Genomic DNA, 20,813 nt, shown 5'->3' with positions numbered 1-20,813 from the left:
CTGAAGTTCTCAAATATGTCCTGCATGTTTTGTGGGGATTCTGTGTATGATGGAAAGCAAACTAACTGAAATTGTGATAAATTCTTATAAATTCTGAATAGTTTTGGTGTTTCTGCTTTTTAGTTATATTTTGAGTATCGGAGACCTGAAATTGGAAGCTTCACTTTATATATTCCCTCTGAACACATGTTCTGATCTTATGGTCCGACAAGCAGAGCAAGACTCTCTCTCAACACCCATTCTTCTCCATTCGTGTTACACTGTACTGTAGGGAGTATGGATGCCTGTAGAATTCTGAAGACTCAGCATTTATTTAAGAAGAAGAAGAAGATATTGGATTTATATCCCGCCCTCCACTCGGAAGAGTCTCAGAGCAGCTCACAATCTCCTTTACCTTCCTCCCCCACAACAGACACCCTGTGAGGTGGGTGGGGCTGGAGAGGGCTCTCACAGCAGCTGCCCTTTCAAGGACAACCTCTGCCAGAGCTATGGCTGACCCAAGGCCATTCCAGCAGCTGCAAGTGGAGGAGTGGGGAATCAAACCCGGTTCTCCCAGATAAGAGTCCGCACACTTAACCACTACACCAAACTGGCTCTTAAAAAAAAAAAATCCAAGTCCAAAATCCAAAAAGAAAAATATTGGCACAAAAAGGAAATGCACCAAGATAGTTCTGGAACAGCAGGAAAGTAAGAAAAATGAGATGTGAGAAAAATGGTGGTGCAGACAAAGCTGATCCTTCTAAAATAAAATCAACATGTTCTTAAAGATGTCATCCCTCCATCTTTCATCATCATCATCATCATCATCATCATTTACTTTCATAATAGAAATAGTAGCCTAGAAAGCAAGATTACTTCATCTATTGCCATACCAGTCCTGGAAACAACAACAAAAAATTAGCAGGCTATTATTATTGGGCTGGATTCAACTAGCTTTTTAGCTGGTAAAAAAAGGAAGGAGGGAACCCATGTTATCTTGAAAAAGGCTGTGCTGGGGAGCATGGGCAAGAAGCCATGCTGCGTAGAAGTTGTAGTAAGGAGGGGAACAGGGTGAAATTCAGTTTAAAAGTTGGGTGGTTTTGCCTCAGTATTAATCATTGCAATTATTAATCACTCCCCTTTTACTTGATATGGAACTGAGCTATAACAGTTCTCTCACTGCATAAAAACAAGTACAACTACCAATTTGGGTCAGATGCGGATGATGGCCATCATTTGCTGTTCCTGCACTTGGCAAGATGAGAGATGAAACCCATGCTACAGATGTGTTTCATAGACAAAGGAGGCCTGCTGTTATAATACACTTATTCACAAGTTAGTGAAGTTTGTATAATACTAGGAAATGTAATAAGGCCAGTTTTGGAGAACAGAATACAACAGGCTCTACAAAGAGGCTCTGGGTGAGTGCCCCACCACCCTTGCTGTCTTCCCACCACCCACCTCAAGGGGATCTGATCTCTGCCACCTGGAGAACAGTTGTAATTTTGAGCGATCTCCGACTTGTACCTGGAGATTGGCAAGGAAATGGCATTGCACCTGTCTGAGGTCCCATCCCTCCTCAAACCCCACCCTCTCCAGGTCCCACTCCTTCAATTGGAATTTCCTAACCTGGAGTTGGCAACCCTATCTCCTTTCCTTTATCCACCCCTCTGACTTCAGCTTTCTATTGCCTTCCCTCTCCCTGCAGCCTCTACGTAGGTAAAGGACAGTCTTTCTCCCCAGTGGGGAGGGGGAGAACCAAAACAGCTGACATCATTCTTTTTTCCCTCCTTTGATCTGCACAACAACCTTGTGAGGCAGGTTAGTCTGTGACTGGTCCAAAATCACCCAGTTAGCTTCCACAGCAAGAACCTGCATCTGGCAGACCCCACTCTGAAGCCCTAACTTCTATGACCTCCTCAGAGTCCACCACAGAATCTCCAAGAATTTTCCACCAACCTGGAACTGGCAGGTGTAGTCAGGACTGGCCCCAATGAGTTCTGCCTCAGAGGTCTTTAGTGATACTCTTCAGGCTGATAGTCTGTCTCTGATAACACTGTTGGTCTTAAGCAGATAGTCTGTCTCTGATAACATTGTTGGTCTGAAGCAGGACTTCCATCTCTCTCTGTATCTGTCAACCCTGCAAAGCAGCCATTTTCTCCAGGGGAAGTGATCTCTGCCATCTGGAGGTTAGCTGTAATTCTGAGTGATCTCCAGCCCTTACCTGGAGATTGGCAAAAGTGTCTCCCCAGGAGGAAACTGTCAGTTTGAAATCTATGGCATTTCACCTCTCTGAGGTCCCACCCCTCCTCAAACCCCACCCCTAAAATCTCCAGGAATTTCCCAACCTGGAGTTGCCAAGCTTATCTCCTTTTCAGCCAACCATCCTGGGGTGAGACTGAGGGGAGGAGGGAGAGAGGGAGTGACAGGAATGAGGCAGGAAAGACAGTAAAATTGGGACAGCTATGCCCTCTGGGGAAATGCTCCTGGTGGTGGCAGGCCTTGCTGCCTAGTTGTATTATAGAAATGGTGGTGGCTGGCTGCCTGACTATTTTGGTGGCCTTTGGAGGCTGTGTGGGCTGTTGATGGGGCAGGAGAGGTCTGTTGCCAGCAGCAATTGCGATGTCTTTCATGAGGCCGTATTAGAATAGCAGGCCTTTCTGAGGCCAGTTGGCAGAGAAGACACAGATAAACATTGGAGATGTGTCTGTCTCTGAGGTAAGATTGTTTTGGCAGTTTGTTCAACATTCCTGGGTCTGCAGTAGGCACAAGGGAGTCAGCAAATGGGAGGCCAGAGATGGTGACAGCCACTTCTTAAGCCAGTAGTTGATACACCACATCCAACCAATGAGGGAGCTGGGATTTGCCAAGACAAAAAGGAAATTATATATAAAAGATAGAAATTGGGTTGACTGGGATGTTCTAAAATATGGTCCTATTGTAGAAACTAGAAAATATAGTTCTCTGAGTTGTTTGGTCTCTCTAGCTTTCTGAGTAATGTACATCTGTTGAGCTGTTTGCAAAGAGATTCTGAGAAGCACTTGAGAAATTATATTTAATTACTTAGCACAATCTATTAATTTAGCCCAGTGCCTCAATGCCCAGAGGAAATCTCACCTAGTGATTGAAGTTTGCTGAAAACATGGGGCATGCATAAGCCATAAAAGAAATGTTCAGGAGAAACAAAGAAACCAAAACCCCTCATTCTAATGACAATTGGGAATTAACATATAATCATTGACTTGTTTATTAACGTGAATTAATGCGTTTGTAGTTTGGTCCTTCCAGTAACTAATAATTCTGTGGCATTTCAAGCATTTAGCAAACCCAATGAGATATGGGAAATGTATTTATTGAAGATAAAATATTTGCTGTATTTTCCTAAAGTGTCTGAAGATTAAAATTAAAACATTTACTTCTATAGGTTGTGACTTTCTGAAGTTTACTGAAGTAAACACAAATTCTTCTAATATAGAGAATAATTGCCCATGAGTCTCAGGGTCATCCAGGTGAACGACTGTCTCCCATACTAATAACACTGTGAAGAGGCTTAGTACTGCTAACATCAGTGACACTTTCATCTCCATGAAATTAAAAGGGTTGGGAAGTTTTTCTCCTTCAAAATTATGTAATCAGTATGTGCTTCAGTATATAGGAGATAGTGAAAAAATGAAAAATGGAATGGAGGAAAGCCACTGATATTAATAGGCTCCTGGAAGGGGAGAGATTATCAACCTAGTAGGAACGTTCTAAGGCTCGACCAATATGATGACACCAAGAAAAGGATCACTGTCACAGGATGTTATAGTTATGGGGGGTTCGCTTTTACAACAGGGGTTGCCAATGGTAGCTCTCCAGATGTTTTTTGCCTACAACTCCCATCAGCCCCAGCCAGCATGGCCAATGGCTGGGGCTGATGGAAGTTGTAGACAAAAAACATCTGGAGAGCTACCGTTGGCCACCCCTGTTTTACAAGAATTGTGATTTGTTAGCAATATGAGTCAGTGATTCCCTTGCAGTGGGAAACCTTGCTGAGGCAATGTCATCTAGTAGATTCAATGAGTGCTTCACGCTGCCCTGGAATAAACCATAACATCTGGAAAGGCCATCAGATTGACTGAGGGTCAGATATTGTACTTGTCATAGGAAGCAAATGGCAGATTTTACTTGCTAATCAAATGAAAAAGCATACTTTGTTAACATTCTGCTTTCCCGTCGTGTAAAGGTAAAGGTAAACTCAGTAAACCAAACTCTTAATGACAATTTGCATTTAGCTCTGGCACCTAGTCTATGGAGGGGAAATAATCCACAAGCAGGGTAATCATTTAAAACAAGAAACTACTGCCACCCTGACTCTGTAGATGGGCACTGAGAATAAAGTCAGAGTATGCATCAGAAGCACCTTCTCTTTCTCCCTTTCCCTTTCTGTCTCTGCAAGATACATCAGTTTATGAGGAAAAGAACAGTCATACCTTAAACATATACCTCCTACTTCAGAACCAGGTATATCCCCCAGCTCAGTAAGCAGAGCAATAGCATACAGGCACCAAGACTCACCTTTCCCCCTGGAAGTTACATTTGTCATCTCCTGCATCTCCACCAGCTCCTGTTCAGCCAGCCAGCTCTGCTCCTGGATTAGCTGGTGGAAGGAATCATGCACAACGCCTTCATCATAGGGACTTGAGGCCTGGCTGTAGGAATCAGAAAACCAGGATTCAGATCTGTTCACCTAGCATAGATCCAAGATGATAGCATTCCAGCCTTCAGTGGATTCACAGGAAATAATCTTGGAGTTAGATATATATCATGAACAAGCCCAAGAGGGGAAGAAATCTTACCAGGCTGTATGCCTCCTCAGCCATAGCTATTCGTATGGATCATGCAACACATTAGCATAAAATCCAGGTCTCATGTGACGCCTTGGGAATAAGAGAGCCCAGGTCCTGCCAAGCTGCTTCTCCAAAGAGCTACTTCAAACATTATAGCAGAAGCAGGCACACATTACTGGTTTCTAACTCAAATCATATTTCACCCCTCGGACTCTTGACTCAGTTCAGACATAACATGAAACCATGTTTTAATTACACGGTGATGACTCTGATAATCTGAATGCAAGCCACTGCATGAACTCTGATTAGGTAGGTAGGGTTGCCAATCCCCAGGTGGGGGCAGGGGATCCCCCGGTTTGGAGGCCCTCCCCCCGCTTCAGGGTCATCAGAAAGCGGGGGGAGGGGAGGGAAATGTCTGCTGGGAACTCTGTTATTCCCTATGGAGATTTATTCCCATAGAAAATCATGGAGAATTGATCTGCAGGTACCTGGGGCTCTGGGGAGGCTGTTTTTTGGGGTAGAGGCACCAAATTTTCAGTATAGCATATAGTACCTCTCCCCAAAATACCCCCCAAGTTTCAAAAAGATTGGACCAGAGGGTCCAATTCTATGAGCCCCCAAAGAAGGTGCCCCTATCCTTCATTATTTCCTGTGGAAGGAAGGAATTGAAAAGGTGTGCCGTCCCTTTAAATGTGATGGCCAGAACTCCCTTTGGAGTTCAATTATGCTTGTCACAGCCTTGATCTTGGCTCCACCCCTAATGTCTCCTGGCTCCACCCCCAAAGTCTCCTGGCTCCACCCCCAAAGTCCCCAGATATTTCTTGAATTGGACTTGGTAACCCTATAGGTAGGGCATGTCACATCAGAATCCGACACCATGGACTGAAGTTCACCAGTTTGTATGGCTTTGCATGATGGATAAATGCAGGTATCCTGGCCTGCTAGCAGCACCATCTCTCCCACAAGGAAGACAAGATTATCGGATGGCTTTCTGCCGCAGGAGTGAGGGAATGAAAGAAGGCAAGGCAATAAAAAACAGCATTTGTTGAAGCAAACCAGCATTTGACTTATCTGTGAATCAAATCTTGGTTTCACAAGCCACAGTTAGAATAAATCTTGGTTTGGCATTACTTCTCATCAGGCCTATAACTTTTACCTACATCTTGGTCCCAGTACAATAGAAGCAAGAACCTCACAGACTCCCTTCCCCTACAATGGGGATCAGAATTCCCCACCTACAGACCAGTGAGAAGGGTACTCACATAGAATATTGCAGGGGAACAGGCCTCAATCAAGCCCTCAAGGTCCAGCAGTGATTAACCCAGAATTATCTCTTGGAAAAGATTATAGACCTACAGAAGCCCTTTGCTTTGGTACTGAAAGCTGCACCAGAGCATTTCTCGTTTTTTAACCCTTTCTCAGCAACAAAAGGTATTAGTAACTCTTGTTGTTCTAACAAAAAGTGGAAGATCCCAGCCAGGACCTACATTTACTGGAAGAACAAGTCGGAGCTAGGGTTGCCAATCCCCAGGTGGGGGCAGGGGATCCCCCAGTTTGGAGGCCCTCCCCCCACTTCAGAGTCGTCAGAAAGCGGGGGGAGGGGAGGGAAATGTCTGCTGGGAACTCTGTTATTCCCTATGGAGATTTATTCCCATAGAAAATAATGGAGAATTGATCTGCGGATATCTGGGGCTCTGGGGGGGGCCTGTTTTTTTGAGTTGGAGGCACCAAATTTTCAGTACAGCATCTAGTGCCTCTCCCCAAACTATCCTTCAAGTTTCAAAACGATTGGACCAGGAGGTCCAATTCTATGAGCCCCAAAAGAAGGTGCCCCTATCCTTTATTACTTCTTATGGAAGGAAGGCATTGAAAAGGTGTGCTGTCCCTTTAAATGTGACGGCCAGAACTCCCTTTGGAGTTCAATTATGCTTGTCACAGCCTTGATCTTGGCTCCACCCCAATGTCTCCTGGCTCCACCCCCAAAGTCCCCAGATATTTCTTAAATTGGACTTGGCAACCCTAGTCGGAGCACTGAAGGCTTATTATTGTGCAGGCAAAGGAGAATGTGGTGCCATTGCTCTTATAGCTGAAAGGTCTGGTCTATTGACCTATTCAGGGCACAAGACAGGCCTTGAAATTATGTTTATATGCTTCTCCCAGGGCTTTGAATAAGGGTCTTTAAGCCCTGTTTTAAGCAGGAGGCACAGACGGAATACAAAATATCTGCGATGCCCTGTGATAATAACTGTTAGCAGCACTGGAGGTGTGTGTGAGTAGATAAGAGACAAAGACTCCTCAGCTCAGGCAACATATTCAATTAAATACAGACTCCAGGGCTGGAAAGAACCCTGAGAGTTAATTAAATCTGTAACTACCACTTCCCACTCCTCCCCAGAGCCCCATGAATCCCAAATTTCCAAACTTCCAACTCAAAGCTTTACTATTTGTACTGCAGAAACAGTGGAAGTCATTGCTATCAATTTCAACAATAGGCATTGTTTCATTTTCAATGAAAGATCAGCCATGTTAATGGAAGAGAGGAATATTCAAAACTTTTAGATATTAGAATTGGTATCTTTATACTCTGGAAGTCTCAAAATGACAGATACACAAACTAACGTTATAGTGCACTGTTATTGCACATTGCAAGGTATACACTTCCCCTGACACAATCAGTAATGCTTGTAACTGGAGACACAGTACTGGGCTAATAAGTAAAATGCATAACTAACAAAGTCCTATGTCTCTGGCCCACCCATCTTACCTCCAAAGGCATAGGGGGCATGGCTCAGACTCCATTCTGTGTGTTGTTTTCTTTGGGGGGGGTGGTGGTCACAGAGAGTTCAAGGCAGAGAATACCTGACCCCCACTTCCGGCCTACCACCATGCTCCCATGTATGTACCTGCCCACTTGCCTACATGCCCCTACCATGCCCTCTTCCCTGCTTTCTCAATGACAAGTCCAGTTGCCACCCTGCCTCCCAGCCACACACATGCCCTTCTCCGAGAATGTGTGGCTCCCAGAATGGGCAGAATGTGCGGCTGGAAGCACAGGGGGCAAAGACTTGCAAACAAACTTGTGGGTGGAGAAAGGACATGCAGATGGGTGGCGGGGGTCATGGATAGAAGGGTGGCAGCATTCAGCCCTGTCAGAATCCCTGGACCTTGACATCTGCTCCACCCCAGGTTATGCAGGCACCAGCCCTGCCTGCACTGATGGTCATATTTGGATAGGTAGTCTGTTCCCAGACTGCTTATTTATTTATATGCTAGCAATAAGGCCCATTGTAAAAAAAAAAAATACAAAGGGCTCTAGAAAGCAGCTCTGGGTGAGTCCCCCTGACTCTTGCTGTCTTTCCACCCACCCAAGTGAAGGCATTCACTCCCCCCCCCCCCCACACACACACACACTTCAAGGGGAACTGGTCTCTGAAATCTGGAGAGTAGTTGTAATTCTGAGTGATCTCCAGCCCCCACCTGGAGATTAACAACAGTGGTTCCCCAGGAGGAAATGGCTGTTTTGGAGGGTGGAGTCTATGGCATTGTACTGGTCTGAGGTCCCACCCCTCCTCAAACCCACCCTCTCCAGGCTCCACCCCTCAAATCTCCAGGAATTTGCCAACTTGGAGTTGGCAACTGCTAAGTCACACTGGCTGTCATAGGACAGCTGCTGCTGAATAGGAGCAAGCAGCCAGGCCTAGTTAAGTCATGCCAGTCAGGTGGCATCAAGTCACCCAGAGGGTGCTGCCAAGTCTAGGGTAGCCAGCCTTCATGTGGAACCTGAAGATCTTCTGGTGTCACAACTGAACTCCAGAAAACAGATCTCTCTCCCCCTGGAGAAAATAACTGCTTTGGAGGGTGGACTCTATGTTATTATATTCAGCTGAGGGCTCTCCTTTACTGACAGAAGCAACTTTGGCAGCCTAGCAAAAGCCTCTGGCCAGCAGCTTCCCCAGTGGCCAAATCCTCATCTGTCCTGGATGAGGATAAAGGGAGGAGGGAGGGAGGGACAAGAAAGAGGTAGCCACAATGGCCTCTGAGGAAATGCTTCATGAGGCTGCAGTAGAGCGACAGCCCTTTCTGAGGTCAGTTGACGGAGAGGAGACAGAGAAGCATTGGAGATGTGTCTGTCTCTGAGGTTAGACTGCTTTGGAAGTTTGTTCAGTGTTCCTGGGCCTCCAGTAGGCAGGGGACAGAGGAGTCAGTCAATGGGAACCCAAAGGTGGTGACTGATGCATGATGGGCCAATGGTTTGTTGAGTGCACCTGCCAGCCAATGGGAGCACTCCATTTGACAACCAACATTAGGACATTATTATCTTTTATAATAATTCTATACCACTTATTTGGAGTTCTGCTCAAGGTGGCTTACAATTTGGAACCATAGTGTAAGCCCTGACCTGGATAGCCCAGACAAGCCCAATCTCATCAGACCTCAGAAGCTAAGCAGGGCTGAATCTGGCAAGTACTTGGATGGGAGACCTCCTTGGAATATCAGCAGCTGGGAGGACTGGGGCAAGCTTTTATCCTCCAGGCCCCCAGTAGGGTTGCCAAGTCCAATTAAAGAAAAATCTGGGGACTTTGGGGGTGGAGCCAGGATACTTTGGGGGTGGAGCCAGGAGACATTGGGGGTGGAGCCAAGAACAAGGATGTGACAAGCATAATTGAACTCCAAGGGAGTTCTTGCCATTACATTTAAAGAGACAGCACACCTTTTAAAATGCCTTTCTTCCATAGGAAATAATTAAGGATAGGGGCACCATATTTTGGAGCTCATAGAATTGGACCCTCTGGTCCAATCGTTTTGAAACTTGGGGGGTATTTTGGGGAGAGGCACTAGATGCTATACTAAAAATTTGGTGCCTCTACCTCAAAAAATAGCCCCCCCAGAGCCCCCAATACCCACGGATTAATTTCCTATTATTCCCTATGGGAATCGTTCTCCATAGGGAATAATAGAGTGCCTAGTAGACATTTCCCTCCCACCACCACGCTTTCTAAAGGGGGGAGGGCCTCCAAACCTGGGAATCCCCTGCCCCCTCCCTCTCTCACACACACACACTTACCAGATCTTCCTCCGGACAACTCTACTTCCTGTGAAAACGAAAGCAAAAGAAAGGGAGGGGCCGTTCTCAGAAGCCCTTTCTGCTTCCCGCTTCCTGCCCAGCCTTAAAGGGGCAGACATTTTGCAAACAGCTCAGGAGCTCTACAACATGAAGCCTAAAGGTATGTTCTCCCCCCCCCTCCACCCCCCACCCCCGCTTCCAGAGTTTTGAAGAGCGGGAGATGAGGCTGCGAATCCAGAAGTCTCCCGCCAGAGCGGGAGGTTTGGGAAGCCTAGCCCCCAGTAGGGGTCAGTCACCAGAAGTCATCATGACTTTCAGGTGCAGATACACACAAAATACAAAAAAAGGAACCCCCATATTACATAAAAAACAAGCCATTTGGCCATTAAAGTTCAAAAACAGCACCTTCATTTTGGGCCCAGAAACTAAGATGGTCAGGGAAGCTGTTTAAACACTAGCAAGATGTCTTGCCTGTATTAAATAGGTTTTGAACAAAATAAAGTTTCCAGAAAAACTTCTAAGGGAGTTCCACATAGAGCACATTCTAGTAAACTAACTGGGAACATAAGAACATAAGAGAAGCCATGTTGGATCAGGCCAACAGCCCATCCAGTCCAACACTCTGTGTCACACAGTGGCAAAAAAATTTATATATACACACACACTGTGGCTAATAGCCACTGATGGACCTGTGCTCCATATTTTTATCTAACCCCCTCTTGAAGGTGGCTATGCTTGTGGCCGCCGCCACCTCCTGTGGCAGTGAATTCCACATGTTAATCACCCTTTGGGTGAAGAAGTACCTCCTTTTATCCGTTTTAACCCGTCTGCTCAGCAATTTCATCGAATGCCCATGAGTTCTTGCATTGTGAGAAAGGGAGAAAAGTACTTCTTTGAAGTGACATGGCTATGGATCACTATACCCAGATGTTGCTTTTTTAGGAACTTTGATTTATTAGCATGGTTGTTGCCCTACAGCAACTTGAAACTTCATTTGTCTTTGCCTGCCAGAACATCCATGGTGTACTGGCATGACAAGGTCTTAAAATCACGAAACACAAGTAATTGTATCTGTAGGAGGCTGCCAGCCTCCAGGTGGGGCCTGGAGATCTCCCGCTTTTACAGCTGATCTCCATCAGGCAGAGATCAGCTCCCCTGGAGAAAATGACTGCGTTGAAAGGTGGACTCTATGGCACTGTACAATGCAGAGGCCCCTCCCCTCCCCAAGCCCCACCCTCTTCTGGCTCCACTCCCAAACTCTCCATGTATTTTCCAACACAGATCTGGCAACCCTAATAGCTGATCTTAAAGCACCCCCAAGCTGTGAACATGAACTTATGAACATATGAAGCTGCCTTATACCGAATCAGACCCTTGGTCCATCACAGTCAGTATTGTCTTCTCAGACTGGCAGCGGCTCTCCAGGGTCTCAAGCTGAGGTTTTTCACACCTATTTGCCTGGACCCTTTTTTGGAGATGCCAGGGATTGAACCTGGGACCTTCTGCTTCCCAAGCAGATGCTCTACCACTGAGCCACCTGCTCCTCCATCCCTCCAGGGCAGGTTAAACCAGTCTTCTTGATCACCATCACCACTGACCAACAGCATTTTAGATTTATCTGGACCAAGCAGATTTTTCGAGTACTTGGTGTGTCTTGCCCAATTTCAGCTTTCCAGGAGACATGGATATGTATTAACCAATTCTTGTCCCCAGGGGGTTTTTTTTGTAGAAAAAGCCAAGAAGGAGATTATTTGCATGTTAGGCCACAACCTCTTATGCCAAGCCAGCTAAAACTGGGTTCCTGTGTATTCCTGCTTAGAAAAAGCCCAGCTTGTTCCTAAAGACATCCATCTCACCTCCACCAGAGCTAGAACCCTTTTAGCTCTGGCCTGGTGGAACACTCTCCGGAGTGAGATCAGCGCCCTGCGGGATTTCCTTCAGTTCTGCAGGGCCTGTAAAATGGAGATGTTCCACCGGGCCTTTGGTTTGGATGTCTCCTCACTCTGACCTCCCCTGCTCCACCCCCTTGACTTAGTTTATTCAGTAATGGCGTGGCATTCCCACCACCCTTCTTTAATCTTGAGCATTTTATAGACCTATGAGCTGTCTTAAGAACATAAGAGAAGCCATGTTAGATCAGGCCAACGGCCCATCCAGTCCAACATTCTGTGCCACACAGCGGCCATATATATATATATATACACACACACACACACTGTGGCTAATAGCCACTAACATACCATAGTCTTGGTATGTTAAATTATGTTAATTGTAGTTTGTTTTTATTATTTTAGCTACAATTTTAATCAGCTGTGAGCCGCCCTGAGCTCTTCGTGCAGGAAGGGTGGGATAAAAATCCAAACAAGCAAACAAACAATAGTTATTAGTCTCCATTTCTAGTATAAGACACCTGAAAGTTTTCCTTGCTGACTTCAGTAGTAATGAGACAGACAACATACCAGAACTCCAGAGTACAAGCTTTTGTGCGGGAGCGAAATTCACAAATGGAATATCCCCATTTGAAAATCTTCTAGTCATTAGCCATGTGTGCACCACATTTCAGATCTCTAGAAACGACTTGACAATTTTTTTTAAGACTTTGACTCCCTCATTTTGAAAGACAGAAGCATACATGTTTCATTTTCAGATTTTTCAAGAAAACAGGCATGCCCAGGGCTACATATATTTCAGTTTCATTGTTTATATTCATGAGGAAGCAGAATTTAAAACAAATTTTAAAGTGGTGGGAATACAGCTTGACCATCAAATACACATAAAACTGTTACACTCACCTGACATTCTCAGGGCCAAAGCCGAAGCTCAGTGTGTGGGCCATCTTGAGCTCTCACATCCACAACCTCTTGCCGATCAGCTTGTTTCTGTCTTCATTATTCAATTGCAGGCACAGAAATACTGCTTGATGTTACTTGTTTGATAACTGCTTTGGGTCATCACACTGAATGTACAAGACTTCGAGGTCAAGACAACTGACCTGACCTTTTGCTGACTCCTGGGACGGACAAAGTAAGAGCAGGGAACCCGCACAACATGTAAGTAAGCCTCTATGCTACAAGGAACATAAAAAGAAAGAATGAAAAGCTATAAACACCTCCCCACCATCTTCCCTTGCAGGACTTATTACAAAATACCAAGTTTGTATCATGCAACAGCTGTCCAGTCAGCTGTGAAGAAAGCACTAGGAAGAGGAAGGAAGCAAAGTCCAGACAAAGGCCCCAGTTCAGTATGGTGGTGCTGTAACCTTGCTCGGAGTTTCAATGCTCAGATAATGCAAACACAACAGCTAGTTCCAGGCCTGTGCACTTCCCGCCCCTTGGGGTGGGGAAGCAGAGAGGATCATTCTGCCTTTCTGGGAATGGAACTGGAGGGGCACAGGGAGGTCTCCAAGTTTACCTGTAGGTGCTTTTAATCCAGACTGGACAACAGCAGAGTCAGATAAGCAACCAAGGCTAAAGTTTCTTTTGATTCTCAGTACTCACTCAACAACCCTCACCACATGTTGCCAGGGAGATAAGCATTTTTGCAGCCTGAGGCACACGGACAGTGTGGCTTCAGAGTACAGGGAGAGTCTAGCCCCTGTGTTCTGGGAGGAGGGGGAGCACAGCTCATTCACTGCTCTGATGCAGACCTCCCTCACCAATGCTTCAGTTGCTTTGGGCCCTGAACTGCAAGCAAGCAAGACAACTGGCGCTTCCTGACTGACAGGAAACCTCGCCACAATCTGTCCCCCTGCAGGTTGCAGGAGATCTGAAACTGTTTGAGAGGGTGCATGGAACATGAAGCAGGGGGTGACTGGGTGCTTGTAACAGAGTTTACATAAGATAAAGACTGAGGACACCAGTCTCCACAGCCCAGCGAGTGCTCCAAGCTGGCAAAACACTAAATTCAGCCTAGGCTATGACTTTTTCACTTTCCTCTAAGATTCTGTTCACCAAAAGTTGCAACATGTTTTTTCGCTTCGAAGGACATGTTATTTTGCAACCCTACATCAACAGTGCAAAACAAAAAAAGTAATTCTACTGTGTCCCTTTAAAAAAAAAAAAAAAGGTAATCTGGTGGTTTTAACAAGGGTTGCCAATCCCCAGTTGGGAGCCGGAGATCCCCTGGTTTGGAGGCCCTCCTCCCACTTCAGGGTTATCGGAAAGTGGGGTGGAGGGTGGGTTGAATGTCCACTGGGCTCTCCATTATACCCTATGGAGACTGGTCACCATAGGGCAGGGGTATCAAACTCATTTGTTAGGAGGGCTGGATCTGACATAAATGGGACTTTATGGGGCCGAGCCATGCGTGTCCTAAAATGTAATGCCAGATAGAAGAGATATACTCTTTCTAAAGGACACAGGCAAACAATTAAAGATATTATTTTTAACTTAAAATACAAACATGCTTAAAACTCTTGCAAAATTTTGTTTAAAACAGAAAGGTAGGGGAATAGTGGGATCTTGCAATGCAATTTAAAAAATAAAACATCAAGGAAAAGCACAAGGATCACACAGCAGAAAACTAAAATATAAAATGCTCTCAGCCTGGGAAAATACGAAATGGCAAGGCATTGCAAGCTTTTCTCCCCCCACCCCAAGGTCTACTCAGATTAGCAATGGCTTTCCAATGTAATATCCCCCTTTGTCTGTGGGTTCCCAAGTCAGAATACTCACTAGACACTAATCCTCATCTGGACTTTTTTGGTAGAAAAAGCCCAGCAGGAACTCATTTGCATATTAGGCCACATTCCCTGACATTCATGCAGGGTTTTTTTGTAGAAAAGCCCAGCATGAACTTATTTGCATATTAAGCCAAACCCCCTGACATCAAGCCATCCAGAACTGCGTTCCTGCTCAAAAAAGCCCTGGTCCTCATGTCCATTAACAGACAAAGCTGACTCAGAGCATCCATGTTTGATTTGCAAGGACATAACTCCAGGAAACTTCAGCTGGCCATAGGAATGCTGGGAAGTTAAACCTCTCTATTGAAACAAAGTTGCAAGGAAAACATGGATTGGATTTCCCATTCTGGTCTGCTCTGCCCATAGGCCTGAGTGGAAAATCCATTCCGCATTTTTTCTACAGCTTTGCTTCTGCTTTAGCCTCTGCAAAGAAAAGGCAGAAGGAGCTGCGAACACCTGCAGCCTTGGAGCTTTGCGGGGTGAGGACAGGAGGGGGGAGTGGGGATAAGAGGGCTCTGTGGGCCTGATTGAAGTCCTCTGGGGCCAGTTTGGCCCACAAGCTGCACGTTTGACACCTCTAACATAGGGTATAATGGAGAATTGATCTTTGGGTATCTGGGGTTCTGAGGGGGGCTGTTTTTTGAGGTAGAAGCAGCAGACTTTCAGCATAGTTTTCAGATGCCTCTCCTAATACCCCCCCCCCCCCAAAGTTTCAAAAAGATTGGACCAGGGGGTCCAGTTCTATGAGCCCCCCTCCCCCACAAAATTTGCCCCTATCCTCCATTATTTTCCGTGAAGGGGAGGCATTTAAAATGAGCGCAGATCCTTTAAATATGATGGCTCCCTTTGGAGTTCCTTTAAATATGAACTCCCTTTGGAGTTCAATTATACTTGTCACAACCTTGCTCCTGGCTCCACCCCTAAAGTCTCCAGATATTTCCTGAGTTAGACCTGGCAACCATAACTACAACTCAGGACAGTGCCCGCCCCAGTATTTTGAGAATCTTTTGGAAAGAAACTGCAAGGCAGGAGCTTCTCAGCAGGGCCCCCCAGCTTTTAGAATTCCTTGTCCCCTCATTCTTGGCCTTCTGAAAGAATGCTGGTCCTGTGAGAGACAAAGGAACTTATTTGCATATTAGGCCACACCCCCTGACATCACTGGAAGTGCCATCAGCCATTCAGTAGGTTACGTTCCACATATTGACACAGAACAGTACAGTGCCATCAGCTGCATTTCATGAATGTGTGTTCTCACACAGCCCAATGACAGCCATTATTTTTGCGTGTGACTGCCTAGTGCCTTCCCTCTGCCAGAGACCCTTTCTCTTTTTTTGAGCCGGAGCCCCGGCCAAGCCATCTGGAACTGCGTTCCTGCTAAAAAAAAAAAAAGTTCTGGAGAGACACAGATTCACATTTCTGCTTGCCATGAAACTTGTAGGTGATCTGGGCCTGTCATCCTCTTTCCACCAAACCTACCTCACTGGAGCATTGTAAGGCAAATATGGAGGGGAGAACCATGACACACTATATAGCAATAAACAAATGTCAGGCTTTCCTTGACATAATTGCTTTCTAACCCATTTAGCATTTGCTTTTCCACTTCAGCAACTTTTTAGATTAGAGCATCACTGGCTTTCAACTTGCATGTGAATTGTATGAGAGCAGTAATGAAGCCCTAAATGCCAAGCCCCATTTCCTTTTACTCCTTTCCAGAAATTCAGGGTCCCAGCCAATAATGCAAACAAAAGGCATTTGTTTGCCCAATCAGGAATGCCACCTCATCCCACCCCCTTCCTGGACTCTCCCCCGCCCCCATGTGAATGAAATAGCTTTGTTCTCTTTTGGCAGCAGCCCAAGAGTTTAGTGCAGCTAACCAAATAGCCACACCCGTCTCCTTCAATCTAATGGGAATGTTTCCACCTTCAGAGAATATTTTACTTCCAGAAACTGTTTCTGCTCCTCACACACTTATGGGACTACTATCTTGGACTCCCCTAGTAGGATTTGCTCCTGCTCAGTTCTCATATTACATTCATTAAACAAGGCAGCAAAGGACACTTTCAAATGTATGCACATGTAATAAGATATTTTGCACATGCAAATGGTCAATTATGTATTTCTTGTCTTTTGGAAGTAGTGCCATCCCAAGTCAAACAACAGAGAGGCAGTTTCCTTTTTTGCTTTGTAAGAGGTAAGGACTAAAGATTGTGTGTGGCTTTTGATGGGAGCAGTTGTACCCAGTTTTACGCCCCACAAAGTTCAGCAATTTCATAATGCAGACTGGCAGTTCCATAAAGAGGAGGGATAATTCTACTGGCCTGGCTAAAGCTGGACATGAAGGAGTTAAACAATGCAGATTCAGCTTCTCTTCCCAGCCCCCAGGAATTTTAGTGTTTGCTCACCTGCTCTGCAGCAAGTTTAGGCAGAGATCAAGTTAGGCTGGATCTATTATATCACTTTCTATACATAAAAACTCTTTTGAATTTTAAAAAGTATACAGTCTGTTCATCACTATGAATAATATTTGTATGTGTTTGCACCCTTCCATGCAGGGGTCGTTTTGTAGAAAAATAGGTGGTGGAGCTCATCCAGGGATTGTTATGCAGCTGTACCTACTATTCAATGGACAAGGAGGTGGAACTCTCAGGAGGAGGTGGAACTCTCAGAAAGGTTCAGGAGCTGCGCTCCTGTGAGCTCCCACTGAATCTGAGGCCTGCTTCTATGTACATAGAATAGGAAATCTGTGATTTTGTGCTCAGCAGCATCTTCACACATATTTCTGATGCAGAGAAAAATAATCAGAAATGCCAAATTGTCACATCATTATCTGTGACACATCATTACCTGTGCACAATTTCATGTTTCCCATTACATGCAAGGATGTCCATAAGGCACTCATAACATCTGAAACAAACAAGGTCCAAAGTGCTAAAGCTTTTTGTCACATTGTAATAATGACTCCTTAGAAATCAGCCATAGAAACACAGATGCAGAAGCCCTCAAAGAGGAGGAGAAAACAGCCCTGTTATCCTCACCCAAAAGGCACAGCTACAATTTGGAAGCCCTGCCACAACCTGCTATTGGAGGTTTAAGTTTGAGCTAATTCCGTCAGTCAATATGGACCGTGATACAGACGATAAACAAGTATTTTCTCATTGGAAAATAAATACTACATGCTGCCAGCTGAATACTGCAGTACCAAATCAAGAGAGAAGCTGCTGTCAAGGTGTGCCTTTAGTACAACTGGTAGCTCCCACCCACCAAATACAGACAGCTTACTTACCTACATAAGGCTACCCAGAAGATCTTTCATTCCATAGAAATGTTCATTCTTCCAGTGTTAGATACAGCCTACAGCCTACATCCTACTTTCCTGGCAAGCCTCCTGGCAATTTTACATTCTCGCTTGGCCTTTCTATGCAGCAGCTTCTGAAACAATTGAAATGCTGCCTGCAGGGCCAAGGAAGTGTTCCAGGGATCTCCACCCTTGCTGCGCCAGGCATTACAGGCTGCCTTCTCAGCTTCCACCCTCCTCCCTTCTCTGTGCATTTTCTGCAAATGTCTTCTTTCAACGAGCCTGTCTGATGTATTTGGACATCACAGTTCCTCTACCACATCCCATATCCCAAGTCTGCTTTCTTACACTAAAGCTGGGAAGGATCCATATTTACTGCCAAGGAAGTGCATTTAAATTCCTGGTAATTATTTTCAAGTGAATATCTTTGGGATCCAAGCACTACTTTTAGAGTGATTAGAATTGATAACTTTGATATGGCAGGGCATCACCTTCTCTCAATCAGAAGCTGCCGCTCCCACTGAATTGCAGGGCTGGCTTTAAAATCATGCTGTACTTTCTTGCATCTGAAAGACTGGAATAACTGATATAGCTCTGTTCTGTTTTTCATCATAATGGTTAGGTCTCTGAACTCTCTTTAGTATGCAGGAACCATTACATCTCAGATAGCATTTTACAGTGAGTCAATAATGCAAAGTATGGGTTGAAATAAATGAACCCTTAAAATGCAAAACTGCCTACAGTTTCTAAGGATTGTAGGCTAAAGCCTTCATGTTGTCACTTGACAACCACTTTTTGCCTCATCCTTCAAGATAAACACTCTGTCTTCCATTTCCACTTTTCTCTGGCTTGTAATTCTGCAGAAACTTGCAGTTTTATAACCCCAAGAAGCCACTCTCTTCTTGTAGTAGGAAAAAAGGAAGGAGAGGCAAATGTGTATTACATCATTTGTGTACACCAGCAACATTTTTCATTAACCAAGGCCCAGTCTGATGTGAACACTACTGCCATAGAAAAGAAAGGGCTGTATTCTTACCATTCTGGGAGTAAGAAAAGCCCAGGTCACTGCACTGCTTTTTAGGATGGGGTCCTTTGAGTTCAATCTGACTTTTTTCCTGCTTACCCCAAAGTTATACTGTATTAACCTATCTGGGCCATGGGCTGAGAATCATCCATCCAGTGGGTACCGAACCCACATTCAGGACACAGCTGCAGGTCACTGATCTGACACAGGAAATGGCAAAACTTAACAGAATAATCCAAAGTTTACAAAACCAAGAAACAACCCCATCTGCCAAAAATATCCCATGCTCTCAAGCATTACTGACCTTGTAACTTCCTGTGTTTTACCACAAAACTAAATACTCTTAATGCCGCCTCAGAAACTTCTCCAAAATACCTTCCGTGCTTGCAATCACACCCTGTGCCTCACCTGTGCTACAAAGGATTCTGGGAACTGTAGTCCTTTTCTGAAGCATCCTCCTGCAGTAAACTCCTAGGGAGGAGTTTACTCCTTTGAGATGTTAAAAGGACAAATTATACTGTTTTCAGAAGGAGCAACAATGTTGTTTGTTCAAATGAGTTTCCCAGTAGATCTACATCTAAATTGGCTTAAACAGGATTATTATGATAGTCTGCTGCATTTCTTGACATAGGTTCTGGCTCATGAAAGTTTATGCCATAATAACAGTGTAATTCTATATTTCCCTGGTCATATAAACCCCTGTGAGTACACCTGACTTAGATTTGGAATAGACTCACGGAGGCTCAGTCTCTAAATTCAGGTCTTTCAGGTGTTACAAAACTCTTTTTTATGTGCAGTACACTAACATTGCTACCCTGCTGGAAATTATGATCAATCGGACAGGAATTCAAAATGTTAAATCCTGAGTTTGGTTCTTGTAAGATTTTTAATCTAGTCTAAGAAACCCAGATGAACTGTGGGAGACAACGTCTTTGAGCCAGCATCTTTAGAGATATAACACTAAGCCTCAGTACTCTCCAGTAGCTAGTTTCTAAACAAAATAACAGTGAATAGAAGTTTGATGAGGCTGGAAGGCCATTAGAAATAATCTCCTGCCCTTCTTCAATTAATCCATACAATCCAGATCACAGTGTATAATGCAAGCACAATGCATGGCCGATAGGATTGCCAAGTCCAATTCAAGAAATATCTGGGGACTTTGGGGGTGGAGCCAGGAGACATTAGGGGTGGAGCCAAGATCAAGGCTGTGACAAGCATAACTGAACTCCAAAGGGAGTTCTGGCCATCACATTTAAAGGGACGGCACACCTTTTCAATGCCTTCCTTCCATAGGAAATAATGAAGGATAGGGGCACCTTCTTTGGGACTCATAGAATTTGACCCCCTGGTCCAATCTTTTTGAAATTCGGTGGGTATTTTGGGGAGAGGCACTAGATGCTATACTGAAAATTTGGTGCCTCTACTCCAAAAAAACAGCTCCCCCAGAGCCCCAGATACCCATGGATCAATTCTCCATGATTTTCTATGGGAATAAATCTCCATAGGGAATAATAGAGTTCACAGCAGACATTTCCCTCCCCTCCCCCCGCTTTCTGACGACCCTGAAATGGGGGGAGGGCCTCCAAACCGGAGGATCCCCTGCCCCCACCTGGGGATTGGCAACCCTAATGGCAGAATATAATTGGGAAAGTTTCAGATGACGCCAAGAAGTAAGCCAAGTTAGCTAGGTTTGCCGCTTGATTTTAAAAAATATTCCAGTCTGTTCTTGTGCCTTTAATAACAGCTTGGTTTGCAAAACAGATCAAGCAAGGCCTTGGTTGACATGATGAAAAGCATGTCACTTGCTAATTTCCATAGATCAAGCTACTGTTCAAGGCACAGAACCAGAGAGAAGTACAAAAGCTGAGAATCCTGGAGTCAAGGCATGTGCTACAAAGGAAAAAAAACAGGTAAAAAGTTATTTTCCCTCAAAGCTGGTG

At 44.9% G+C, this 20,813-nt stretch overlaps 1 protein-coding gene across 3 annotated transcripts in view; it reads right to left on the bottom strand.

Moving 5' to 3' along the window:
* TMC6 (transmembrane channel like 6) overlaps positions 1-19,249 on the bottom strand; it is a 54,190-nt gene extending 34,941 nt beyond the window's left edge. For 2 of the 3 annotated variants that reach the window (XM_060253070.1, XM_060253071.1), the window contains exons 1-3: positions 17,838-17,995; positions 12,666-12,883; positions 4,537-4,670 (exon numbers count right to left, since the gene is read on the bottom strand). In XM_060253070.1, the coding sequence (XP_060109053.1) occupies positions 4,537-4,670; positions 12,666-12,709 (178 nt within the window). In that variant the 5' untranslated portion in view covers positions 12,710-12,883; positions 17,838-17,995. Of the gene's footprint in view, positions 1-4,536; positions 4,671-12,665; positions 12,884-17,837; positions 17,996-19,177 lie in introns of those variants that run through there. The other variant, XM_060253072.1, reaches the window with a different exon arrangement.
* Positions 19,250-20,813: the final 1,564 nt, after the last annotated feature.

This window comes from Heteronotia binoei, chromosome 13 (genome assembly GCF_032191835.1).
Source record: "Heteronotia binoei isolate CCM8104 ecotype False Entrance Well chromosome 13, APGP_CSIRO_Hbin_v1, whole genome shotgun sequence".
Classification (NCBI taxonomy): Eukaryota; Metazoa; Chordata; class Lepidosauria; order Squamata; family Gekkonidae; genus Heteronotia; species Heteronotia binoei.
This window is presented reverse-complemented; position numbering and strand designations above follow the sequence as displayed.